Below are 26,276 nucleotides of genomic sequence, written 5' to 3' on the forward strand. Positions count from 1 at the left end.
AAAATGGCCAGAAGTGGCGCTGTGGCTCAAGTGGCAGAGTGCTAGCCTTGAGCGGGAAGAAGCCAGGGACAGTGCTCAGGCCCTGAGTCCAAGCCCCAGGACTGGCAAAAAAAAAAAAAAAAAAAAAAAAAAAATACACGTTGAGCAATATACACATGCCAAAGGAGGTTCATCAACTACAATCAATGTACCATTCTGAAGGTAGACATTGATATTGGGAAGACTATGTTGGAAGCATATAAAATATCTCTGTACTACCTTCTTAATTTCGCTATGAATTTTAAATTATTATAAAAAAATCAAGTGTTTTTATAACATAAACAACCAGAAAATACATGGCAACATATTAGGTTGGCTACATGGAATTTTGGTTTTATAAGAAGTGAAAGCCAGCATGGTAGCCCATATCTATAATTCTAGCTAATTGGGAAGCAGTAATAGGGAGGATCATGGTTCAAGGCCAGACTAGGGGAAAATGTTCCTGAAATCTCATCTCTACCAAGAAAAAGCCGAACACACTAGTGGATGTCTTTCATTCCAGCTATGTGTGAAGCCTTAAAGCCAGAAAAATATGGTCCTGGTCAGCTGGGAATAAATGTGAAACCCTATTTAAAAAATAATAAAAAACATAAAGGGCTGGGATCATGGCTCAAATGGTTACAGTGCCTGTCAGACAAGTACGAGGCCCTGAGGACAAAACCTAGTACTGGTAAACAAAAGTAAAATGTATGAAAATATTAGGAATACAATTTTTTAATGAGGAAATAGAAGTTTAAGGTTTCTTTCTACTTAATTCACTTTTGGCATGCTGAGGTTTGAAATCGGTGCCTTAGGTAAGTACTCTAATCACTTGAGCCAGATCTCCAGCCCTTCTTTGACTTATTCTTGATGTGGTGATGCCCAGGGCCAGTCTAGTTCTTTGATCTTTTTACCTATATTTCCCACACATCTAGGATCAAAGGCTTTTATACTATGCCAGGCTTATTGGTAGAAATTGAGTCTTGCTAACCTTTTACCTATTTGGTGCCAAAGAGCAAGTCTATCCCCAGAGAATTTGAGATTCTGGGCCTAAATCACTGAGCTTAACTCATTTCTTAGCTAGAGAACTTCCCTAGAGTCAATTTCCAAGACGGAGAATGAGACAAAATAAATACAGAACAAATACAAAACGAAACAAAGACTGAAGAATCTGTATGTAATAAAAGATGGAGCAGATTGAATGTGTGCTAGAAAGAAGACAATAAAGTCTTTAACAATATAACAACTATATTTAGGTAGTTCAAAAGCTTAATTTCATTTGTAAAGCATACAAGATTTTTCCAATATATTTATTTTAAAAACCTCATGATCAAAAACAAATTTGAAGCTCCCTTCATAGCTTCCTTTTCTATCCTGAGTCCTAAACAAAGTTTCAGGATTAAGTCAAGTAAACAGAAACTCAGGGAAAATCAGAAACAAAATAAAATACTCTAACACTACATTGCCATCTTTCAGCACAAGGGAAAATCATGACTATGAAAGTGTGACCTAAAAACTGAACATGGAACAATACATATCAACCATTAAGGTAAACAAGAACGTCACAGAAAAATGGTCCTCATTTTTCATGGATGCAAAGTAATTTTTCACATTAGTTTCTACTGAAACTCACTAAATCCAACAACAGCCGTTTTAATTTATAAATGATCTCAATATTCCATTTCTGTCAAAATATTTTATTAAAGTCACAGGCAACTCTTTCAAAGAAGAAAAAACAAACCTCTGCTCTACATAGGGTAGAAGCCCATCTGCTCAGAGGTGTTGGCTGGATGTAGCAAATTACATCTGCAAGGCTCACTGCAAATGCTCCCTAATGAAACTCAGGATGTTGATTTTGACCCAAACACCCTACACAGACTGGATCTGGCTATAGTAGAGATCATCTCTCTTTCCATTGCAATTGAAATCAGATGACACATTTCAACAAACAGTCCTTCACTTTGAACTTTAGAAATCCAAGTTAAGAATAGGAGTCTTCAATCTGTAATAATTCTTCTCTTCCTATTAATCATTTAATAACTTTTTATTTACTAGTAATCAATAATTATTTTTCAATTTAATCTGAATCTTAAAACAAACTAGAAGTTAACTTTTTAAATTTTAAATGTCTTTTTCCTTATAATCACTAGAAGAGATGAGGTTAAAATCATGTGTGTAGTGTGCAAATGGACTGTGATAGGACAGTGTATGCTAGTCTAAATCCCTTTGCTGGCTACTGAGTCTTGGAACTGGGCAACAACACACAGCAGGACAGTGACAGAAAGTAAGGCTAAAGGAATGGGTAGGGAAAACTCATACAGAATCATGGTCATGTTAAGGATTTTAACGTTTACCCTAGGACGGATATAAAATCATGAAAGGAATTAAGGGCATTAAAAAGAAGTTACCCTGAATAAGAAAGGAAGAAGAATTTTATATTAATGAAATTAACTTGATCTGGATATTAAAGAGGAAGAGAAATTGTAGTAACATTTTACTGGTTACTCGGCGATTAAGAGTCTCAAGGACTTGTCTTGCCCAGGCTGCCCTTAGAATTGTAGACATGAACTATCGAGCTTGTCCTTTCTGATTTCTAAGTAAAATTGCTAAGGAAGAATTCTAAAGTACCAAAAGGTATGGGAGTGAAACTCAGTTTAAAAGTTGTTCTATGTGTCCAGTGCAGAACTACTTTTCCCCTATAATAGCTACTTCATTCCTTAATACTATTGTGTTGAGTAGATTCTGCATGTGAAGTAAAAGAAGTAGCTTTACATTGATTACAACATTTCAGGAATATTGCAATTGCACCAATCAAGAAAGGAAAACAGATGTGGCAAGAAACAAAGATTGGAAACCAGGCATTGGAACTTCTTTCCATATTAGTAACATTGATGACTTTTACTGAGCACTTACCATATGACAGACAGATAGTATATAAGTCTGGTTAATTGCTTCACTCAATAAAGTCTTCTGAAAAATGTCAAAGTGTAAAGAATAATACATGGAAAGATGCTACGTGGAAAAAAATGACTAAGATGCTACACTATTCCTTCTTATAAAATATAAGCTTATAAAATATAAGAGAGCAGCACCACATCTGTGCTGTGCAAGTCTATATTCTCTGTGTCTAAAACATGGTAGGCATATGATCATAGTTTCCTGGGCCTGGTTTATGTTTGCTGTCCAAAGGACATTTGTTGAATAAATGGGACATAGATGGGGAAGGTAGGAAAGTAAGAAAAAAGAAGCTGGAGGCTTGAGCAGAATAAAGAGAAAGGAAAACTGAAGTAATTATCAAACTAATGCATTACTTTAGTATGTAGTAACAAGCAATTCCATCACCTACAGAGATGTAGATTATTTTCAAGGCTTACTGGAATCAAATTTTATGTCTTCTTTTTTTTTTTCCCCAGTTGTGAGGATTGAGCTCAGGGCCTGAGTGTTGTTCCAAAGCTTTCTTTTGCTCAAGACTAGCACCCTGCCACTTTGAGGCACAGTTTCGTAGAAAAATTCTTGCAGTATATTTCACTAGAATTTCATAAAACCTGTTTTCAAAGAAGTATGAGTTTAACAGAAATTTAGAGCTACAGGAAAAAAACCTAGCAATGAAAACCAGTAAAGAGAAAGATAATTTCACAGAGAAGCAAAGAAAGAAAGAAAAACCAAAAAGTTTTAATTAAACATTTTTTGAATTACAAGGTGGAAATCAGGCATGGCAGCACACACCTGTTATCCAAGATATTTGTGCAGCTAAAAAGGAAGGACTGTATATCCAAGCTAATCCAAGCAAAGATAGGAAGACTATCTCCAAACAAAATGGATGGAGTTGGAGAGTGGGGAGAAATGATGAAATAGATGGCATTAAGATACACTGTACTGGGCTGGGGATATAGCCTAGTGGCAAGAGTGCCTGCCTCGGATACACGAGGCCCTAGGTTCGATTCCCCAGCACCACATATACAGAAAATGGCCAGAAGCGGCGCTGTGGCTCAAGTGGCAGAGTGCTAGCCTTGAGCGGGAAGAAGCCAGGGACAGTGCTCAGGCCCTGAGTCCAAGGCCCAGGACTGGCCAAAAAAAAAAGATACACTGTACTCACAAACTGATAAGTAGAATTGAAAACATTTTGTACAACTACTTAAATAATACAACAACAACAACAAGAACAAAAGTAAAACAGAAGGGTAGAGTTGATGTGGTTCAAGTGTATTAATAATAAAGATTTTAACTAACAAAGATTCTTTTCCCTTCCACTCACATCATCTCCCCCTCCTTCCCTTCCCTTTCCTCCTCTCTCTTTTACTCTTTTTCTTCTGTTTAGTATCATACTAGGATTTTGAATTCAGGGCCTTAAGGGTACTAGCCAAGTGTTGTACCACTTGAGCTCCACTCTCAGTCCCAAAGCTGTATTTTATAGTACAATATAGCTCATTTATGAAACTCCATTTTTGTTTCTAATAACCCAACTCAGTACTTACTGCTCGCAACTGAAATGTCATATATACATTACTATACCGCACTTCTTTTTAAAAATTAATATTTTAAAAAATTAATGTCGTATTTATTCTTCAGTTTCTATTTAGTATTTAAACCACCAAAATCTCACCTGAATTAACAGCAGTCTTCTGAAGCATTCTGATAAGAGAAACAACAACCTAAAAGTCTCAAATTCCATGACACGTTTTATTCCTTATCTTACTAAGCAACACTACAGCATTTATAACCTTATCCTTGGTCTTCTATCAGATAACTTCACAGTGATTTGTTCCCTATATCTGCTCCCTTTTATCTGTAATATCCATTAGAAATTATTCCCTTCCTTCTCATTCGATAAGCTTTAGTCTTCTCATTTAATTTGTAGTTATTTAATTGATTTAGATGGTCTCATCATTTTATTTTCTTAATTGATGGTTTGTTACCTTTTGTATCTCAAATTAAGTCCCCTAATATACTGGATCCATATATGCAGCAGTTCACTAGATCTACTTACTTAAGTACTCCATTAAGTACTTCACAATATGCACCAAAATAAATTCATGTATCCCACCTTAAATGCCAAAACTTACCCTTTACCTCTATTCCTAACCATAGTACTGACTACATAAATTTCTAGTCAGACATCTAAGCTATGGAACATAAAGATATGCTTTGCATTTTCTCTATCTGTAATTACTTTAGCACTATTTGGACAGAATTTCTTTAACTTCTTACTATTTCTTGGTCTTATACAAATCACTGTAACTATCAACACTTACAATGATTCTAACTTTCATCTTTTTGGACAACTTTAATAACTAGCTAGAACATATAACCAATATCACCGTGTCCGATTTTCTTTCCTTATGCTATCTCCTCCCAATCCATTATCTATTCTTATTTTTTTTAAAAACTGACTAAACAGGAATGATCTGGACATGAAACAACACATATCAAAGGAAAAAGACATAACAGGAAAATGCTGTGGATTTACCTACTCCACATGACTAACTGGAAATTTTAGCAACATTTATTTATCTATATTCTGATACGCACAGAAATGAAACTGTGGAGTTGGGGGAGCATTATAAATCCAAAAGATCCATTAGAACAAGACAGGATAAGCAGACTGACAGTGACTCAGGCCTAGCTGCTTAGGAGGCTATAATCTAAGGACTGCAATTCCGAAGCAGCCTAGGCACACAACTCTTTGAAACTCAATCTCCAGTTAGCCTGCAAAAATGCTGAAAGTGGCACCGTGGCTCAAGTGGTAGAGCACTAGCCTCGAGCTGAAGTGCTCAGGGGCAGTGCCCAGGCCTTGAGTTCAAACCCCGTCCGTGAATGCCAACTGGGACAAGCTATCCAAAATGAACAACACCTAGACCTTCAGGACGAGGTCAATCCTGATAACAAGGAACCATGGAGAGGAGTAAGAGGAGATGAAGTCTCATCTTAAATGGAGTCAATTTAAACTTGCCCTTTCAAAATTAATCAGAGCTGGGAGATCAAAAGGAACAGTTGTTTACCCACCTAATGTCCATACCTGTCTATTTTCCATCTGGACAGAAACTTGAATTCTTGCCTTTGTCACTTGTTTTATCTATGTATGTGTGTGTGTGTGTGTGTGTGTGTGCGCGTGCGTGTGTGTGTGTGTGTGTGTGTGTGTGTGTGTGTGCCTCTGACTGGTTACTCCCAACAAGTCCACTATCCCTAAACACTTCCTTCCTGCCCCCAGTCCAGTTATTCCTCCTTCCTTGTAATGGGCCACAATTGGGTTTATGTTCCAAATGGAACCTTTCTGGCTTGTGCCACGGTTGTGTTTTCCCATGTTGTTCATGTTAACTGGTCCTGTGAACTTGTCAGCCTTTTGCCTGATCTTTTCAAAAGTCTCTTTTAACAGGATAACATCCCTCATGCAGGACGCCACCTGTGAACTCGCAGTTCAAGGCCATCCTCTTACTACACTGTTCTGCCCAGTACAGATCTGGACCCTGAAGACCCCAACCCCAGTGACTCCTTGATGTGCCCAAGCTGCAGGAGGTAGCCAATGGAGACCATGATACCCATTGGCCCTGATAACCATTCTCCTGGAAATGATGAGAGCTTTTACCAACCAAACTGTCAAACAAACACTTCTTGGACGGTACCAGGCCAAATGATGAAGCAGGGACCCCTGACTACTTCACCCCTTTACAGCAGGAAGTAGCTCCAGAAGAAACAACCTTCTCACATACTCCCAGCCTGGTACCCCTCCTCTGTTATTAATAAACAACAAATGGGAGAATGTTAGCATTTCGATAGCCTCAGGTCCTCAGCTCCTCCCACTAGCCCCCAGATCCACCCATACCTAATGAGCCACTCCTACTCACTACCTACCTACTCCTACTCACTACCTACCTACTTCCCCTTTACCCCCAGAGGGAGAAGCTGCCACCTGGATAAGGTGCAGATGTCATGTAGCTCCCCCTCCTGTGTGAACTATGGCCCCACTAATAAACTTCCTTATGAACCTTAAAAAAAAAAAAAGCTGGAAGTGGAGGTTTTGCTCAAGTGGAGAGAGCCAATAATGAGTGAAAAAGCTAGGTGAGAGTATGAAGCTTTGTGTTCAAGCCTCAGTATTGGCACAAAATAACAAAAGAATAAGATAGGATATAAGAGAAAATAACTTACTGAAACTTTTTAAAATCAGATGTGACTTAGGAAAAGAAGGGCAAGTTATTTTGAAAAGGATCTCAATAGTCAAACATAATTGAAAAAAAATGCAGGAGTGATATAACTAGGAAGATTACTTAAAAACTAGGAAAATAAGCAAACATCACCAGCTCTTTATCTATGCACAAGTATAACAACAAAAAAGTAAATAACTCAACATAGTTACACCAAAATTATAAACACAATGTAGAAAAATTTTAAATTGTACACACATAATACTTCCCTAAATTCATTATTGTACTTCCCGCAAAATACAGGTATTTCTGAAACTGTAACCCCTCTGTACATCACTTTGACGATAAGTAATTATTTAGAAAAAAAGAATAACATGCTACAATAATCTAAAAAAAAAATAAAAAGAAAGCAAAGGATTGAAGAAAGCCAGAATCTCAAGATAAACAAAAGCATTTCAGGTTGGGTAAGAATGAACATCCATGTTCAAAACAAAAGCAGACTGAAGATAAAGCCAAGAGCCCATTCAAACTAAAGACATGATCAGCCCTGTTAATGCTAGCTACTTAGGATGTAGTCTTTTAAGGCTACTTAGACAGAACTGTTGCTAAGCTCCATCTCCAAAGGAACCGGCAAAAAGCAGGGCTGGAGGCATAGATCACATGGTAGAACATCAGCACAGTAAGCACAAGGCATTTAGTTCAAACAGCAGCATGGGAAAAAATTAAATAAGTAAAAAAGACATTATCAAATGAAGAAAATTGTAGATATTAGTATATGACCACCAGAAAAAGCAAATTGTAAACGATATGCCTTGGGCAGATATAAATTATCTGAGAAGGAAGAAAAGCTTTACAAAAAGGAAAGCCTAGTGAAACCCTAGTACAATGGCCAGCAAAGAGGATACAGAGCCAAATTTTTATTTATATCAGATTTTGTAAATAAAATTTCACTAACAATGTCATACTGATTCATTAATATGTTGTCTATAGATGCTTTGGGACTATTAAACACAGTTAAATAACTTCAAAAGAAACCATATAACTGATGGAAACTATATATTAACCATCTAAACTTTTACTGAAAAAACTTTCCCAATCTATGCCTAATACATGCCAATCGAAACCATTATATCAGTATAAAATAAAAATGACATCTTACGAAGTTTTTTAAAAGTTGAAATATGACAACAATCTGTAAATTTGGAGACAAAGACTAAAGTGCTTTAATATTTGCATATTATTCAGGAAGAGGGTAATTGGTGTGCCACATAATTTAATAAATTGTGTAACTTTATATTTCTAGAACTGTTTATTTGATGAAGGCATATTAATTTTGAAGATTAAAAAAAGAGCAGCTGGGCACCTGTGGCTCACACCTGTAATGCTAACTACTCAGAAGGCTGAGATCTGAGGATCTCAGTTCAAAGCCAGCCTGGGGGGCTGGGGATATAGCCTAGTGGCAAGAGTGCCTGCCTCGGATACACGAGGCCCTAGGTTCGATTCCCCAGCACCACATATACAGAAAAAGGCCAGAAGCGGCGCTGTGGCTCAAGTGGCAGAGTGCTAGCCTTGAGCGGGAAGAAGCTAGGGACAGTGTTCAGGCCCTGAGTCCAAGGCCCAGGACTGGCCAAAAAAAAAAAAAAAAAAAAAAGCCAGCCTGGGAGGGAACGTCAGACTCTTATCTGTAATTAACCACCTGAAAACTGGAAATGATGCTGTGGCTCAAGTGGCAGAGTGCTAGCCTTGAGCTGAAAGCTCAGGGACCACACCCAGACCCAGTGTTCAAGCCCCACTACTGACCCTCCCCCCCCAAAAAAAGCAATAATGAAGAGATACTTTGAGTAGGAGAAATCAGCAAAAAAGTAAAAAACAAAAACAAGACTATAGGATGGGAGATGTAGTTTCTTGTTTGGGAGATGAAAATGTTCTAAAAACTCCACAGGGGTGCTGGGTATAAACCTGTGAGCATTCCAAAGATCAGTAAACTATTTACTTCAAAAAGAATTTTATGACAAATTGTAGCTTTAAAAAAAACTATTACTTGACTATTCCTGGCTTTGAATTTTTAATGCAAGGCACAAATATTTAGCTTTGCAAAAATTATTAATCTTGAAAAAACAGCATAGCCGGGTGCTGGTGGCTGATACTTGTAATTCTAACTACTCAGGAGGCTGAGATATGAGGATGGCAGTTCAATGCCAGCTCAGGTAGAAAAGTCCCTATGAGACTCTTATCTCAAACTAACTGCTATAAAACTGGAAGTAGAGTTGTTGCTCAAAGTTGTAGAGCTCTATCCTTGAGCAAATGAGCTCAAGGACAGCTCCCAGGCCCTGAGTGCAAGCCCATGATTGAAAAAAAAAAAAATAGCATGCCATAATTCATTTTATGAGGATAAAATAACCTTGGTATGTAATACAATAGCCATTACAATAAAGAATTTCCAATAACCAAAAGCAAATGGGAAAGAATATCAAAGATGCCACAGAAAGGATCCTTGAATCAAGACTGCATGAAAAATTTTTAAAGTTTCCTCTAACGCTTAGAATTCAATTGTTTTTATCATAATGATATTCATAATATTAAGGACCAATATCTTGCAGTAAAATGCAGCTTCTGATAAAAAACTTTTAATGAAAATTTCAATACAGAAATAAAGAAATCAACATCAAAGTTGGAGTGAAACATTAGCAGTTATCTGCTGTTCTGTTACTTGGTAATCTAAATAACAGAATTCATATACTTACATCCAAATAATATGAACAAGGTGTTGACCTATTTAGGACTGTCAAAAATTTGAGCCTTGTTATTAAAATAGAGATTCACATTACTTACTTTGTGACTCAAAACTCTTCTAAGTTCACAGTTTGTTTGAAAAGAATATGTCAGAGTTCAAAAGGGAATGAATTTGCAACTGAAAACACCTCAATATAAGAAATTAAATACATATTGTAAAAAGAATCATTTCTTCTGACAATTACTTTGTATAAGTAAGAAATCTAAAAGTATAGTATGCTTAAGGTAACTAATATATTCATTCAATTATTCTTTTACATATATTACTTATATGTTATATAGTCATTCATAACTCAATTGGCTTTAGTTAAGATCGAACTACTTATCATTTCCTATTTCAGTATAATGAAATCAATTTTTTTCCAAATTAATTTTTCCTACAATTACATTTTAGTCATTATATTATACTGCAAATAATATAGTATACATTCAATTTAGATGAATTTATAACTATAACTTAAAGGTATGATTAACATTAAATTATGCCAGTTCAGTTATTTGTTCATAGAACTCTTTCAATGAGTTGACTTAATATGTATACTAAAACATTAAAACTAAAAATATCACTTAAAAGTAATAGTCACAAGAAGAATTTGTTTAATGTACCTTCTTCAAGAATGGGCCGAGGGATAACAAAAGGGATTTCCTGCAGAGGTTCCATATATTTGTGACCAGCACTAATAACCTTTATTTGAGGCAGGCAGAGGATAAGTGTTCCTGGCATGCTGCACTGGCCATGGTACCAACTTCTTACTGTTCCAGGAATGTCACCAGAAACAATTGTACTTGGGGAAGGCAGACTATCATTTGGAATGAACACACAACAAGATTGTAATTCAAGCTAGAAAAGAAAAGCAGAATTAAAATATTTGGATTAAACACATATTTGAAAATCTAGAATATTCATCATAATAAACAATCAAGCCAAGAATAAAAACATATCCTACATATGACTTTACAAGTTACTTTACTAGGAAACCTAAGAAACCTTTGAAAATATTGACTATACCATTGCCTTTGAAAATACTTTTATTTGCTTTAACAGGGAAGTTTATAAATATTGTATCTCTTGATCAATGTTACTCCTTTTAACATTCTCACTCACCCCTCCCACCCTTTCCCTCACTTTTCCTAATTCTGGGGTTATGTATTGAAATTCTGCCATTTAACAAAGCAACTATGTACACGATGTATCTTGATCTGCATCATCCCTTCAATATCTTTACACTCATCTTTACACTCACCCCATCCATTTTTTTTCTCAATTCTGTGGCATATACAATGCATTCTTGCCTCATTCTGATCATTTTTCCCATTCAATTTATCACCCCACTTCCTTTCTCCCCCCCCCATTTACAAGTACCCAAGTCTGGTTTTGTTGGGCTTAGCTAGTACTTCTAAAGAATTACACTATTTGTGCTCTCCATAAGGTTTATTGTACTTCGGTTCATTTATTTATAACCCACTGTGTTTACTTCTAGATTTAAAGACACCAACGAACAGCTCCAACAAATGAGGTATACCATGCAACCTGTGTTGCTCTGGCTCTAGCTTTCTTTACTTAATACACTTGTTCCTCCAAGGCTCTCCATTTCCTTATGAATGGTACAATATCATTCTTTCTGATGTCTGAGGAGAATTCCATTGTATATATATACCTCATATTCTTGATCCATAGTCCACTGAGGAGCACTTGAGTCTATTCCATCCCTAGGCTTGGCATGGTTGTGGTGGTGGCTTTAGTGTATCCTTGTTTGTGCTCTACTGGATAAATGCCCAGGAGTGTAATTGCTGGGTAATAGGTTAGTTCTAAGTTTAGGTTGTTGGTTTTTGGGTTTTTGTTTTTTTTTTTGAGGACCCTTATTACTGCTTTCCAGAGTGGTTGGACAAGCTTACATTCCCACCAATAGTGTAGCAGAGTTCTCTTTTGGCCACATCATTACCAGCATGTGTTACTGTTAGTTTTCTTGATAATGGCCAATCTAATTGGGGTGAGGTGGAATCTTGGTATGGTTTTCATTTACATTCCCCTTTTGGCCAGGGATATTGAACATTTCTAAGAAAAGATGTTTAATGTTATAAACTTTATCAAAACCACCCAGTGACACAGATGAAAATATATCTGCCATCCCATGTTTCTATCCAGGAAATATAATCAAGCTAGAAAATGTGCTAGCAAAAATAAGTGAGAAATATCTTCTCTCATTTACAGTTTAATATTTTATTAACATTGTCCAGATAAGGCCTCACAACTATTTTTTACTTTTATAAAAAATGTTTTCTATATGAATAACGTATATAGCAAATACTTAACATGATAATGATGTTTGGTGGCACAATTTACAGATATAGTTTCTAAAGGCTAAAAGGTCACAATACAAGGGCTGGGATGTAGCTCAGTGGCAAAGCGCTTGCCTAGCAAGTACAACGTCCTGGGTTCAATCCCCAGTACCAAAAAAAGAAAAGACAAAAAAAATACAGTTAAAAGGTCACAATACGAGGAGTAATACATTTAACACTTCATATACATTGATGCTGTGTTTAAAGATGTTCTCAAAAATGTGAGGTGATAGTATGCTACATATGCAAATGTGTGTATAGATACAGATATATCTTTGTAAACAAATTTCAATTGTGCCAAAATCCCAACTTCACACTTAGGGCATCTAAAATTTCACTAGTTCACACTGAATAAGGCATAAAGGATCATCAGTGAATGGGCCTGAGATAATATGAAAACTCTAAAAGATAAATTTTCTGAAATATATGTTGGGAGGATTCCTTTAATGATAAGAATATATATATATAATCCAACCTATTCAAAGTTATTATAAAGTTATATTTTATATACTGAACCTATCACATAAATCTTTTTACACTTTTAAAATAACTGTTAAACTGTATGTCTAAAATTGTGGTTTTAATGTAAAAAATGCTGAGTGATTTATATTACTGAATATAAATCTGCAGCAGTAAATTTTGCATTAATGTAAGGATCTGACAATCCAAGGGAAAGAAAATGAAGTAATCTGCCAGTAAGACGTCCTGAAGCTGGGGGTCATTTCATGTTCATGGAAACCATCTGGTTGGGACCCTCTGAGCCACACCAAACACAAACGATCTTTTAAAAAAATATCCTATTCATTAATGCATCACAGCTGCACTGAGTGTTACTTCATTTTTCCATGGCAACATCCTTTCTGTTTCAAGGATCTTGTTTCAGTTTTGGTAGCAACGTATTCTTTTGCCAATATTGAACACATTCATGTGTTAAAGTAAAGGGATTATTACAAATTCTTGAAATAGAACCATCTCTATTTGGATTCCTATTAGGTCAAGGGGCTACATATCTAAGTCTCATATACTGAGAATAAACTGATACAATAAAAATTGTTAGCTATTCTTACTTTAATAAAAGAAAAATGACTGCAATTTAATTTTTCTGAAGTTTCAAGTGTATGTGTCTTTTGAAAAAATATGACATTGTTCTTCCTTAGCCTTGGTTTTTCTGACTTATGTGCCTTATAATTATGATTGTAACTCAGTTAAGAAGAGGTGTGTATGCTGGTGGATCATGCCTGTGATCTTAGCTACTCAGGAGGCTGAGAAGTGAGGGCTAAGGTTCAAAGCTAACACAGGCAGAAAAATCTATGAGACCCTTATCTCCAAATAACCAGCAAAAAGCCAGAAATGGGGGTGTGGCTCAAGTGGTAGCATGCCAACCGGAAGCAAAAAGATCCAAATGAGAGCACTAAGCCCTGAGTTCAAGACCCAGTACTGAAACAGAAAAGAGGAGGAGGTGAAGGAAGAGGAGGAAGAAGAGGAAGGGGGGAGGGCAGGCAAGGAAGGTAGAGAAAGAGGAAGAGAAGGAGGTTATGTTTCATTTACATATTAAGCTGAAAATCTTATATTCAGTGGCCATCCTATCAAACACTTCATATATAAATACTGTGCCATATTTTCCCTTAATAACACTGCTATTTTCTATTCTCAAATAACATATTTCTATTTTTTTGCATTTGAAACTTTAGAGATAGTCAGATTTTATAAAATTTCTTCATGACATTCCATACATGAATGCAGTAATCTTCATGAAAGCATTTCAAATTAAAAATAAAAGTGAATATTGCAAATTGTATTTCATTCACATTTCTTCTCTTACTCATAAACTAAGCCAGAAGTTGGGCACAAAAAACAAAGCCCAAAATCTCCCCATGTGAAATGCCTAAGAACATATTTTAATATTAATATTCTCACAGAATACTCACTAGAATGTAAGCTCTCAAATCAAATGCTGCCTTCTATGGTACATGCTAATTGTCTAGTATTTATTAGATATTCAATAAATAGTTAAATAAGTGAATATGCTTTTTATTAACAGACATTAAAATAACTACTTCTAAAATATTATTCAAAATTTTATCCCATCACACTGGGCATAGGGGAGTATACTTGTATTCCCAGTGCTTCAGAGAGGAACATCATGGGTTACAAGCCACATGAGGCCATGTATGTATAAATATACATAAATAACATATAAAGTTTTACACATATGTATATATACATACATGTATACACACACACACACACACACCGAGTTTCAGTCAGGCCTAAACTATGTAGCAATAACAATACTCTGCATCAAATGCAATAGCAAAGTGAAGTCATACCTCCTAACTCTTCTAAAAGAAACTAAAGGTAAAAAGTTCTGAGGAATAGGTTCTTATGTGTGAGTATGACATTAGATAAACTTACTTAGTTTTCTTACTTTAAGCATTGAACCTTTGCCCCCAAAGGGCATCAATTATTGATTATAATCTTGGTTCTAACCTTGCAGCTTTTAAACTAAGTGTATATATATCCAAGGAGAATAACAAATTTTTTGTTTTCCTGAAAATTAGTGTATTTGATGCTGAAATTTTTACACCAAACAAGTTTAACAATTGGAACATCTTGGCAAGGAAATCAAGGTCCTTAACTTTATACTGTGGAGCCTTTACTCCAGTGTGTAGATTATCTTAATCTGGGAAAGAAGGGATATACAGGTTCTTTCCAAAAAAGATAGAGATCTAACAACAAAAAATAAAATACATAGAGCTACCCTAAATTCATCCTCCTGCTCCTGAAAGTAAACGCCTTCTGCAAATTAGGACCATGTCAAAGAAATAGCTCATAACTTACCTGCAAATAGCTTGCTCCTATAGGATGTGGATCCCTTCCTTTGAAGTAACTAAGTCCCATTATGAGGCAACCCAAAACCTAATTGATAATACTCAGAGTGATGGGTAACAAACAAAAGGCCTCTCCTTATTTACTGGTATCTACCTATACCTAAGAATTCCAGATTTAGGTAATCTCTTGTTCTATTATATAAAACTTCTTATTCAAAGGTAGTGAAAATTCTGAGGCATATTCCTTATTTATTAAAATTCTCAGATGTTGTTATATCCTAGAACATGATTAGATTCATGTTTCAAGAACAAAACCTATTTCTCTTGAGGCCTTACTCCAAAACCAGGAACAGCTATATTCATCAAGCTTATGTTATTCCTGTATATCATTAAAAGATTTAAAATCAACCAGTTCCCTCTGGAAGGTACTCAGTATGCAACAAAACCATTTTCCATAGAGGGAACTGTGAGCCAACAATTACCATCTAAAATAGACAACAGATGGATCTAGGCTGCTATCTTTATAATAGCTATCAATCTACTATGCTGTTCTTGTAGAGGGCAAGTGTTGTCAGTATATTAAGTCTTTATACTTTACATTTCCTTAATGTCTTATGATTTCTTATGAATCTTACTAGCTTTATTTGTAATACTGAAATCACTCCTTACTCTTAAAGCTCCTTTTTCATTAATTTCTCTTTTACTAAAAGAATAACTTGATATCTGTCTTCTGGTCCTGCTCATGGTAGCTCATCAACCAACTTTCTTGCTAAATGAATTCGCCATGTCATTTTCTAACTAAAACCAATGGGTTTGGTTCTCTTGCTAGATAGGGCTAGCACCAAATCTCAGTTCAGAAGTAACTTCAGAAAATATGTCACCAATCCTTTAAAAGCATTGAAAAGATTAAAAAGGACACAAGGGCATTTAGGGGAGAAATGAAGTGGAAAAGATAAAAAGACAAAGAATTTAAAATTAGCAAATATTAAAGAGTACAGACTGGATAGTAAACCCAGGGAATTAAAAGTGAAATACCCCAAACACCAGCTTGCCTCCTACCACACATACATAAACATTAAGTTACAAGAATAGGAGACAGAAAGGGTACTAGTTGCACCAGACTTCTTCTTTGAAATATAAAAAGTTGTAAACTCTTACAAAGGGTAAAAAGATCAAAGGAAGCATGTGAAAATCTATTGTCCCTGTGTTTTGAGTAGGCATAAAATCACATATCCATGTTTTAGAATAGTAAACAGCATCAACAGGTAAGAGCTACCATTCTGAAACTTTACTCCCATTCTACATCAAGGGATAGAAGTCCCACTCCCTGTTTTTCCCCCAATTGTACTCACTTTATCTTGTTATGTCTAAGTAAATCCTTGACAAAAACATTTTTTAAATGCATTCCAGTGGGCTGGGGATATGGCCTAGTGGCAAAGAGTGCTTTTCTCATATACATGAAGCCCTGGGTTCAATTCCCCACCACCACATATACAGAAAATGGCCAGAAGTGGCGCTGTGGCTCAAGTGGCAGAGTGCTAGCCTTGAGCAAAAAGAAGCCAGGGACAGTGCTCAGGCCCTGAGTTCAAGCCCCAGGACTGGCAAAAATAAAAATAAAAATAAAATAGTCTTATTATGATCCAAATGGTGGGCTTTAAAAAAAAATGCATTCCAGAGAAAAGCTAATAGGATGATTAACAAACTTGACAGATGTGATTAAACAAAATTTAGATCTTCAAATAAAACTGAAATCATAAATGTTACCTACTAACTACATAATTATTAAAAATAGAAAGTTATGCAGCTTCTTAACTACTAAATTAACCATAGTTATTAACCTTATATCTAATAATAAATATGAGATTTTTATTTCTAGAGAATTACTAAACTAATATATAACTTGATGTTGGGTAGTATTGATTAGATAAAAAGTTTATTGGTGATTTAGCTAATAGGCACAACTATGTGTTAAGTCAGTCAAACTGAAGGAAACACATCAGCTAGATATTGGAGAAACAGGAAATAAACAAAAAGACTTTTCCTATTTATTCCCTTATAAACAGTTCATATTTATTCTGCTATGAATAGAAGACTTTTCTCATTCCTAAGAGTAATGAGTTTCTCCTGAGGATAAAGATTTTAGCAAAAGAAAAGCTATGCATAATAAAGTAAATAGAAATAATTATCAGAAAAAAATGTGTTAAAAGGAACTGTGAAGAAGAAAGACAGGTGAAGCAACCTAAGGAGTTATTAGAATAGCATTAAAAGACTGTCTATTGTCTAAGAGTGGTGGAATTTAGGCAATGCCTATTTTTTAAAAATGTAATACTCCTGCAAACTAAGAGTTGAAAAACCAAAGAAAGGTAAGCTATACTTGCTTTTCCTACTCTTAAATAACTTACTTAAAAGCCTTCTGCTCAGAGAAGACAGGACATTAAACTAAAAACATAGGTTTTCTTTTCAGTTTCTTTCTCTCTCTCTCTCTCTCTCTGTCTGTCTCTGTGTGTGTGTGTCTCTCTCTCCCTCCTTCCTTCCCCTCCCCCCTATCTCTCTCATCTTTTTCACTCAAAGCTGCCCACTTGAGACATAGGTCCACTTCCGGCTTTTTTCTTAGGTAAGTGGCAGTAAGAATACCATGGACTCCTCTACCCAGGCTGGCTTCAAACTGATTCTCAGATCTCAGCCTCCTAAGTAGGTAAGATTACAGGCAAGAACAACTGGTGCCTAGCCTAAATATAGTTCTAAAAAATACTTTCTGTGTGTGAGATTATAGTACTGGAGTTGACTTGGGATACAAATATTATATTTGCAATAGGTAAGTTTTTATTATAGTAATTAACCATCAATAATATATACAGCAATGGTATATATTACGTAGGGCAATAGAAAATACTATAGCACATATTAAGATCATGTCTATATCCCTATGTTTTAGTTTCCTATCTGTATAAAACATTATGACAAATAGAGTATTTTAAAACAAGGAAAATTAATCATCTTGTACTCTCTCATATAAAAAAGAATTGGTAGCTGGATCTCCTATTAGGCTCTCAAGAAACTACAATCAAGGTGCTTGTCACCTGTTTTATTTAGGTGCAATTTTAGGGAAGAATACACTTCCAAGTTCAGTCTGGTTGTTGGCAGAACTAACTTTTTCACATCTATAAGATAAAGGGGTATTCTGAGTGCAGATGAATATTACTGCAATGGTGTACTAAGTAAGTGACTGAAATCCCATGTAACTAATGAATTCTAGTCTTAATCATTTATTTTTGCTTGTCATATTTTTTGAGGACTGAATTTAATTAAAAAGCTTAAAGAACTTCCTTCAGTATACCTTCTATGTAAACTTCTAGTAAACTGCGTTGGTAGAAAAACTTTGTCTTTATGTGTTTACTTTGCCAATACTTTTGGTAAGTATTTTCCTGGAACTGTATGCTAACAGTTTATTTTCCAAATTCATTTAAAATGTAATTCAATTGTTTTCTGAACATTATTTCTTTTTTGTTAGTACATATTAACTGTACGAAGGAGTTTCACTGTGATACTTCATACATACATACTTTAAACAGATTAACACTCTATTGCTCTATTTTTTTAACCCATCTCCTCTTTAATAGTTTAAACAGTTTTCTGTAAGTTTCACTATGCCAGCTTCATACACAAACACAATGTATTTCAATATTGTTTACACATGTGCATGCGTGCATGTACACACACACACACTTCATTTTCCCTCTGCCTCTCCTCATCCCCTCAAACAGCTCCACAATTACTTTTATAAAATTTATAAATACTATACGTTTATAAATGTATACACAAATTGTTTAGGCATTGATTCTGCATCTGAGAAAAAGCATGTGATATTTATCTTTCTAAATCTGGCTCCTTTCACTTCAAATTTTTCATAATACAGGGCTACATCTCCAGTTCCAACTATTTTACTGCAAATCACATAATTTTATTCTTGCTTATATTTAAGTAATCCTCCAATGTGTGAGTGCATAAATATACACATATGACATGTATGTGTGTGTTTGTGTATGTTTGCAGACCATGGAGACAGGCAGACACTAAATATTATCTGTTTAATTCGTTGGTCCACATATTAATTGGATCATTGGTTCTTCTGAAGTTTAGTTTCTGAGCTGCTTATACATTCTGGTTAACAATCCCTTCTTACATGAATAGCTGGCAATAATTTTCTCTCATTCTGTAGGCACTCTCTTCATTCTAATTACTGTTTCTTCTCTATGTAGAAGTATGTGTTTTAAATTTTGATTCAATCCCACAGGTAGGCTGTGCTCTTATTTGCTGAGCTATTAACAGTCCTATTTGGGAAGATATTGTCAATATCTACATATTTTATTTCATGTTTTACTAAAGGAATTTCAAAAGTTCAGATACTACATTAAAGTCGCTAACACATTTTAAATTAATTTTAGTACAATATGAGAGATAAGGATCTATTCCATCTTCTGCATGTGGATATCCAATTTTCCCAGCCTCCCTTGTTCAAAAGGCTACCTTTTCAACTATTCTATTGTGTTTCAGTGGGTTATATGTTTGTTTTTATGCCATGATGTTTTTCTTAGTATGGCTGTGTAACACAGTTTGACATCAGGTATTACAATACCACCAGCCTTGCTTTTTTTGCTCAAAATTACTTTTGCTTTTTAAAGTCTTTTGTGCTTTCATACATTATCTATATATTTACTATTATCACAGAAAAGGAGTGACCCCATCTTTGCCACTTCCCAAAATGACGTGTATCACCATGTTACAGGTAACTGGTTACTACATAAACTTTAATTTTTAAAAACACATAATAGGTGTTTCATAACATAGCTTCTTTGGGGTTTTGAGGGTTTGGGGCACCCATTCTGGTGCTTGAACTCATGACTTAGGAGGAATACCTGAGCCTCTGTACTCAAGGCTGGTAATCTATGTAGCCACAGCAACATTTTCAATTTTCTGGTAGTTTACTGGAGATAAGTCTCATAGACTTTCCTACATGGCTGGCTTTGAACTGTGATCCTCAGATCTCACTTGTGCCGAGTAGCCAGGATTACAGGCATGAGCTACCAGCATCCAGTTACAACATCTTTCTTTTTTTTTTATAATCAAAGCATACCAGTTTTTTTAAACTAAATTGTAGAAATGAAATAGTTTATGTAAGTACCACTTATGAGAAAAGCTTTACCAATATTAGAAATACCAAAAAAATTAAAAATATAGGGTAAAATATTTGTAACTTATTTTACCTGTAGTGTTAGACTCTTGACTGCATTCCATACTATTCCAATGAATTCTTTCATCCTTTCTTCAGGACTTCTACAGCCTTCAGATGTACTCAACATGGCTTTTATAGGAACTGACAATGGCCGAGATTCTAAGTAGAAGAATACCAAATTATTTAAAAGAAGCCTAACTTACAATTTCTTAAAATACAGAAATGATTTTTAAGATTGTTTCTTTTAACAAAGGGTGAACCAATGCAACAATGATACTCACAAGACATGATGCTGAAAAATAATTTTACAATTTGGGGACAGAGGAGTGGGGTGGAGGGATGGGAGAAAAAGAGAGAGGGGGTAACAACGTTTGACAAGAAATGTACTCATTACCTTACTTATGTAACTGCAATTCCTTTGTATATCACCCTTACGATAAATTTTTAAATGTATGTATTAAAACAACAACAACAAAAAGATGGTTGATTTCCCAGCTTGAAATCACTACATCTATATAATCATCACATTAAATGATTTTATATTATAGAACCACTGATTTTTGCAATTACTCAAGGAATTGATGGCAGAGAGGTAGACTTATAAAATAATGTTAATGCCTTGTATATTTATTAATTTCCCTCCGTGAAAATTCGTTAAACTGTAACTTTTTCATTTTCTAATACAAAAGTAAATCAGTAAAATATTTTCTACAAAGTGCTTGAGGAATCCTAAATTGATAGGGTACATATAGATCTACTCATAGGGAAAGATAATCATTATCTTTCCGATAGCAAAATGAAATATTCATTGTAACTAAACGAAATACTAGGAGAAAAACAAAAAAGAAATTTAAAAAATACTTTTAGTAAAATGAATTTTATTCCATCCTATATTATTACAACTTTGTCTTAGTCAGAGAAATTAGAAAAATCAACAATTTTTATAATGCAAGACAGTAGGAAGTTTTTTGAGGCTATTGTAAAAGGAGTTGCTTTCCTGATTTCAGCCTCAGCCTTAGGGTCATTAGCGTATAGAAAGGCCATTGCTTTTTGAGGGTTTATTTTATATCCTGCAACTTTGCCAAAGTTTTGAATCAGCTCTAGTAGCTTGGGAGTAGAGTCTATGGGGTTCTTTAGGTAAAGGATCATGTCATCTGCGAAGAGTGAAAGTTTAACTTCATCTTTTCCTATTTGGATCCCCTTTATATTTTCTTCTTGCCTAATTGCTCTGGCTAGGAATTCTAGTACTATGTTGAAGAGAAGGGGAGAGAGCGGACAACCCTGTCTTGCTCCTGATTTTAAAGGGAATGGCATAATGACATTGCCCAATCATAAGGAAATGGAAGGACTTGGAAAAAATTATACTAAGTGAAGTGAGCCAGACCCAAAGAAACGTGGATTCTATGGTTTCCCTCATAGGGAACAATTAGCACAGGTTTAGGCTAGTCACGGCAGAGGATCACAAAAGCCCAATAGCTATACCCTTATGAACACATAAGATGATGCTAAGTGAAATGAACTCCATTGTATGGAAACGACTGTTATATCACTGTTGTAATTACTTTCAACATGAGATGTGAAACCGTAGCTTGTATTATTGATGATCCTCTTACATACCCTACCTGTGGTTGTACCTGCACTATCTCTGTATCTTATCTGATTACAGTGGAAACCATGTATACTGGTATTAGAACTAGGAAACTGAAAGGGAATACTGAAAGGGAGACACAGGGTAAAAAGACAAATGACTACAAAAGCATTACTTGCGAAACTGTTTGGTATAAATCAACTGAACAACTCATGGGGGGAAAGGGAAAAAGGGAGGGGAGAATGAGGGAAGAGGTAACAAACAGTACAAGAAATGTATCCAATGCCTAATGTATGAAACTGTAACCTCTCTGTACATCAGTTTGACAATAAAAATTAAAAAAACAAAAGATGGTAGGAAGTAGGGCTGGGGATATGACCTAGTGGCAAGAGTGCTTGCCTCATATACATGAGGCCCTGGGTTCAATTCCCCAGCACCACATATACAGAAAATGGCCAAAAGTGGCGCTGTGGCTCAAGTGGCAGAGTGCTAGCCTTGAGCAAAAAGAAGCCAGGGACAGTGCTCAGGCCCTGAGTCCAAGCCCAGGACTGGCCAAAAAAAAAAAAAAAAGATGGTAGGAAGTAATGTATAGTATCTACTAATTTATAAGAGTATACAAATCAAATATGTTTTAATCTAGGAAACTCATTTACTCATTTATACTTATATATATTAACATAAGTATAACTTATTTATATATACTTCTATAGTAGTGTAAGTCAAATCTTGATAAATTAAGGTTGAATAGCTCAAGATGCTCTCCAAAATAAGTACTACCATGTTATACCATAAAACTAGTAATCATATACAATTACACTTCTCTTTTGTGATATATACTAGTTTTAAAATACAGTAAGCAGGGGCTGGGGATATGGTCTAGTGGCAAGAGTGCCTGCCTCATATACATGAGGCCCTGGGTTCGATTCCCCAGCACCACATATACAGAAAATGGCCAGAAGTGGCGCTGTGGCTCAAGTGGCAGAGTACTAGCCTTGAGCAAAAAGAAGCCAGGGACAGTGCTCAGGCCCTGAGTCCAAGCCCCAGGACTGGCAAAAAAAAAAAAAAAAAATACAGTAAGCAGTGGCAGGTCAGGTACCTTACAACTACAACCCTAGCTACTTGGAAGGTGAAGATTAGGAAGGTTATGGCTAAAGGTCAGGCTATGCAAAATGTTACCCTGTCTGTATCTCAATCAAAAGGCCACATAGGGTGGCACAAGCATAGGGTGGAACTTGGAGGAAGATCTTGATCCTAAGCTAGTTCCAGTTAAAAATGTGAGATCTGCGGGCTGGGGATATGGCCTAGTTTCAAGAGTGCTTGCCTCGAATACATGAGGCCCTGGGTTCGATTCCCCAGCACCACATATACAGAAAACGGCCAGAAGTGGCGCTGTGGCTCAAGTGGCAGAGTGCTAGCCTTGAGCAAAAAGAAGCCAGGGACAGTGCTCAGGCCCTGAGTCCAAGCCCCAGGACTGGCAAAAAAAAAAAAAAAAAAGTGAGATCTTTCCAAAAAATGATAAAAATAACTAAAGCAAAAAGGTCTGAGTGGTGGCTCAAGTTGAAGAGCACCTAATTTAACAGGTAGGAAGGAGGGAGGTCCTAAATTCAACTCCAACGATGCCAAAAATAAATTTTCACAATATAAAGCACACTTTTTCTCATATATGTGTTCACAATGACTATGAGAATGATTGTGTTCAAGAGAGATTCAAATAAATGCTTGTGAAATAAAACCAGTTTAGAAGACAATCATACATATATAAGACAGGTGATGCAAGAGTTAGGAATATGTGTGGGACTTTAAAGTAATGTTACAGAAGCAAAGACTACTTGAGCAATCTGAGCAAATGTTGAAAAGGAAGGAAATGAGGTCAAAGAGCCAGATCATACAGAGCTTACGTAAACTGAGGTAACGAGATTGCTGGAACATAATCATTAATTCTGAATACACATATGGCATATAATCTAAAATAATTTCTCTCACTCTCTAATACAAAATGGACTACATGGATCAATTGTTGAAACAGGAAAATTAGCGAAGCAATAGCAACATATAGTGAAATTCTATATCCATTTTAACCATATTATTCCAAACTGTATTTACTGATAAAATGTATCATAAAAGAGAAAAGAGAAACAGGCTCACTCCAAGTTTAGGTTGGAGCAACCTAAACAAGAATGGAGTGAAAGGAGAAGCTTCAAGAAGAAAAAAAAGTAGTTTCAGGCATGACAAGTTCAGAATATCATTAGATAGCCAAGTATCTCGTTGACTAAGAATAAAAAAGAAAAATCACACTAAAAAGAGTTACTTCATGAGAAGTTTTCAGAATATTTGTGAATGAGTTGTGAACACCAAGCTAAAAGAACATATTTTCTAGGCAAGAATGTCAAAGGACGTGGGTAAAGAGAAAGCAGACCTAGACAAATCTGTAAAGTCAATTTATTTACAACTCTACCAGTCTTTCTTCTTAAGTTGCATCCTAAAGACTACTTTACAGTTGCAGGATATGATTAAAGAAGAAAAATGAGGGAGGAGGTAACAATGTTAGGCAAGAAATGAACTCATTACCTTATGTATGTAACTGTAACCCCTCTCTACATCACAAAACAATAAAATTAAACTTTAAAAAGAATAAATAATATTTTAGATCAAAAATCAAAACCCTATATAGGTACATCTTGCTTCTTTGAATCTATTTAACCTTATTTTTATATTACTTCTACAAAAGAATAGCTACTGCCATCAATGCTTTCTTCTTACTGTTCTTATCCAAGTGAATTCCTCAATAATTTGAAACTTTATTAAGACTTAGGACAAGTCACAACTCAAAGAAAACTTTCTGTTCCTAAAGTCTTTTGGGAAGATTTTTAGAAGTGGCTTCATCTTTCAAATTTCCCTCAGTTCTACAAAGTGAGCCGCAGGATACCTTGCTTTTCTCTCTCCTGAGAGAGCCTGAAGTCCATCACATACAAGCCACAGCATGTAGTTCTCATAATTTCCTAAAGAGCTTATACTTAGCCCACAGGTCAAAACACTACAGGAATCCAAAATTATATCTATTGATTGCTTGATTAAAGTAAAATTTTACCTCAGTATTTTGGATTACAGTTGGACTATTCAGTATCTTAAAACATATCTAACTTTCTGCTGAAATAGGAACAGCCTGGCATATGAGACACACCAACTGAAATCATACCACAGAGTTAACATTTGAATATTCAATAAATATTACTGGGAAACTGAGCACAGATATATAAAAAAAAGTACAGGATATTAATCTGATTAAAGGACAGGGGTGAATGGGACTAAAGAATGTGATGTTTACTCTCATAAAAATGTTCCATTTATTGCTATGACACTATTTAATTCACCTTTTAATATTCAAGACAATAAAAAAAAAAGTGTTCTTGGGCTGGGGATATAGCCTAGTGGCAAGAGTGCCTGCCTCGGATACACGAGGCCCTAGGTTCGATTCCCCAGCACCACATATGCAGAAAACGGCCAGAAGCGGCGCTGTGGCTCAAGTGGCAGAGTGCTAGCCTTGAGCGGGAAGAAGCCAGGGACAGTGCTCAGGCCCTGAGTCCAAGGCCCAGGACTGGCCAAAAAAAAAAAAAGTGTTCTTAACTTTGAGTTCTGTTTTATGATTTTAAACAAACTCTACTTGTGTTCTTTTGGGAACGCCTAATAACCGCACAGTAAAAAAAAAAGTTGGGGGCTGGGGATATGGCCTAGTGGCAAGAGTGCTTGCCTCATATACATGAGGCCCTGGGTTCAATTCCCCAGCACCACATATACAGAAAAAATGGCCAGAAGTGGCGCTGTGGCTCAAGTGGCAGAGTGCTAGCCTTGAGCAAAAAGAAGCCAGGGACAGTGCTCAGGCCCTGAGTCCAAGGTCCAGGACTGGCCAAAAAAAAAAAAAAAGTTGGATATATTTAATATTATCAAAATAAAAAGATTTCTGGATACTGGTGGCTCATGCCTATGATCCTAACTACTCAGGAGGCTGAGATCTGAGGACTGCAGTTCAAAGCAGTTCAAGTGGGACCTGAAAGTTCATGAGCCTCTTATCTCCAATTAACTACTCAGAAAAAGTCAGAATGGCACTGTGGCTCAAGTGGTAAAGTGCTAGCCTTGAGCAACAGAAGCTCAGGAAGAAGAGAACAGGCTCAGAGTTCAATCCCCAGGAACAGCTCCCTGCCCCCAAACCACCAAAAAAAAAGTTGTATGAGGGTAGTTTAATGTGAGTTGGGGATAGGGTCAAAACTAAGTTTTCTTGGTCCTTGATGTACTGACATCTATAATTCTGTACCAATTCCTTTTAAGGAAACAGTTTT

General features: G+C 35.7%; 1 protein-coding gene across 8 annotated transcripts in view; it reads right to left on the reverse strand.

Moving 5' to 3' along the window:
• Positions 1-26,276, reverse strand: part of Vps13b (vacuolar protein sorting 13 homolog B) — a 535,466-nt gene that overhangs the window by 299,247 nt on the left and 209,943 nt on the right. For all 8 annotated transcript variants that reach the window (XM_048359303.1, XM_048359299.1, XM_048359305.1 and 5 more), the window contains exons 22-23: positions 20,386-20,513; positions 10,557-10,791 (exon numbers count right to left, since the gene is read on the reverse strand). In XM_048359303.1, the coding sequence (XP_048215260.1) occupies positions 10,557-10,791; positions 20,386-20,513 (363 nt within the window). The remainder of the gene's footprint in view (positions 1-10,556; positions 10,792-20,385; positions 20,514-26,276) is intronic.

This window comes from Perognathus longimembris, chromosome 12 (assembly GCF_023159225.1).
Source record: "Perognathus longimembris pacificus isolate PPM17 chromosome 12, ASM2315922v1, whole genome shotgun sequence".
Taxonomy (NCBI): domain Eukaryota; kingdom Metazoa; phylum Chordata; class Mammalia; order Rodentia; family Heteromyidae; genus Perognathus; species Perognathus longimembris.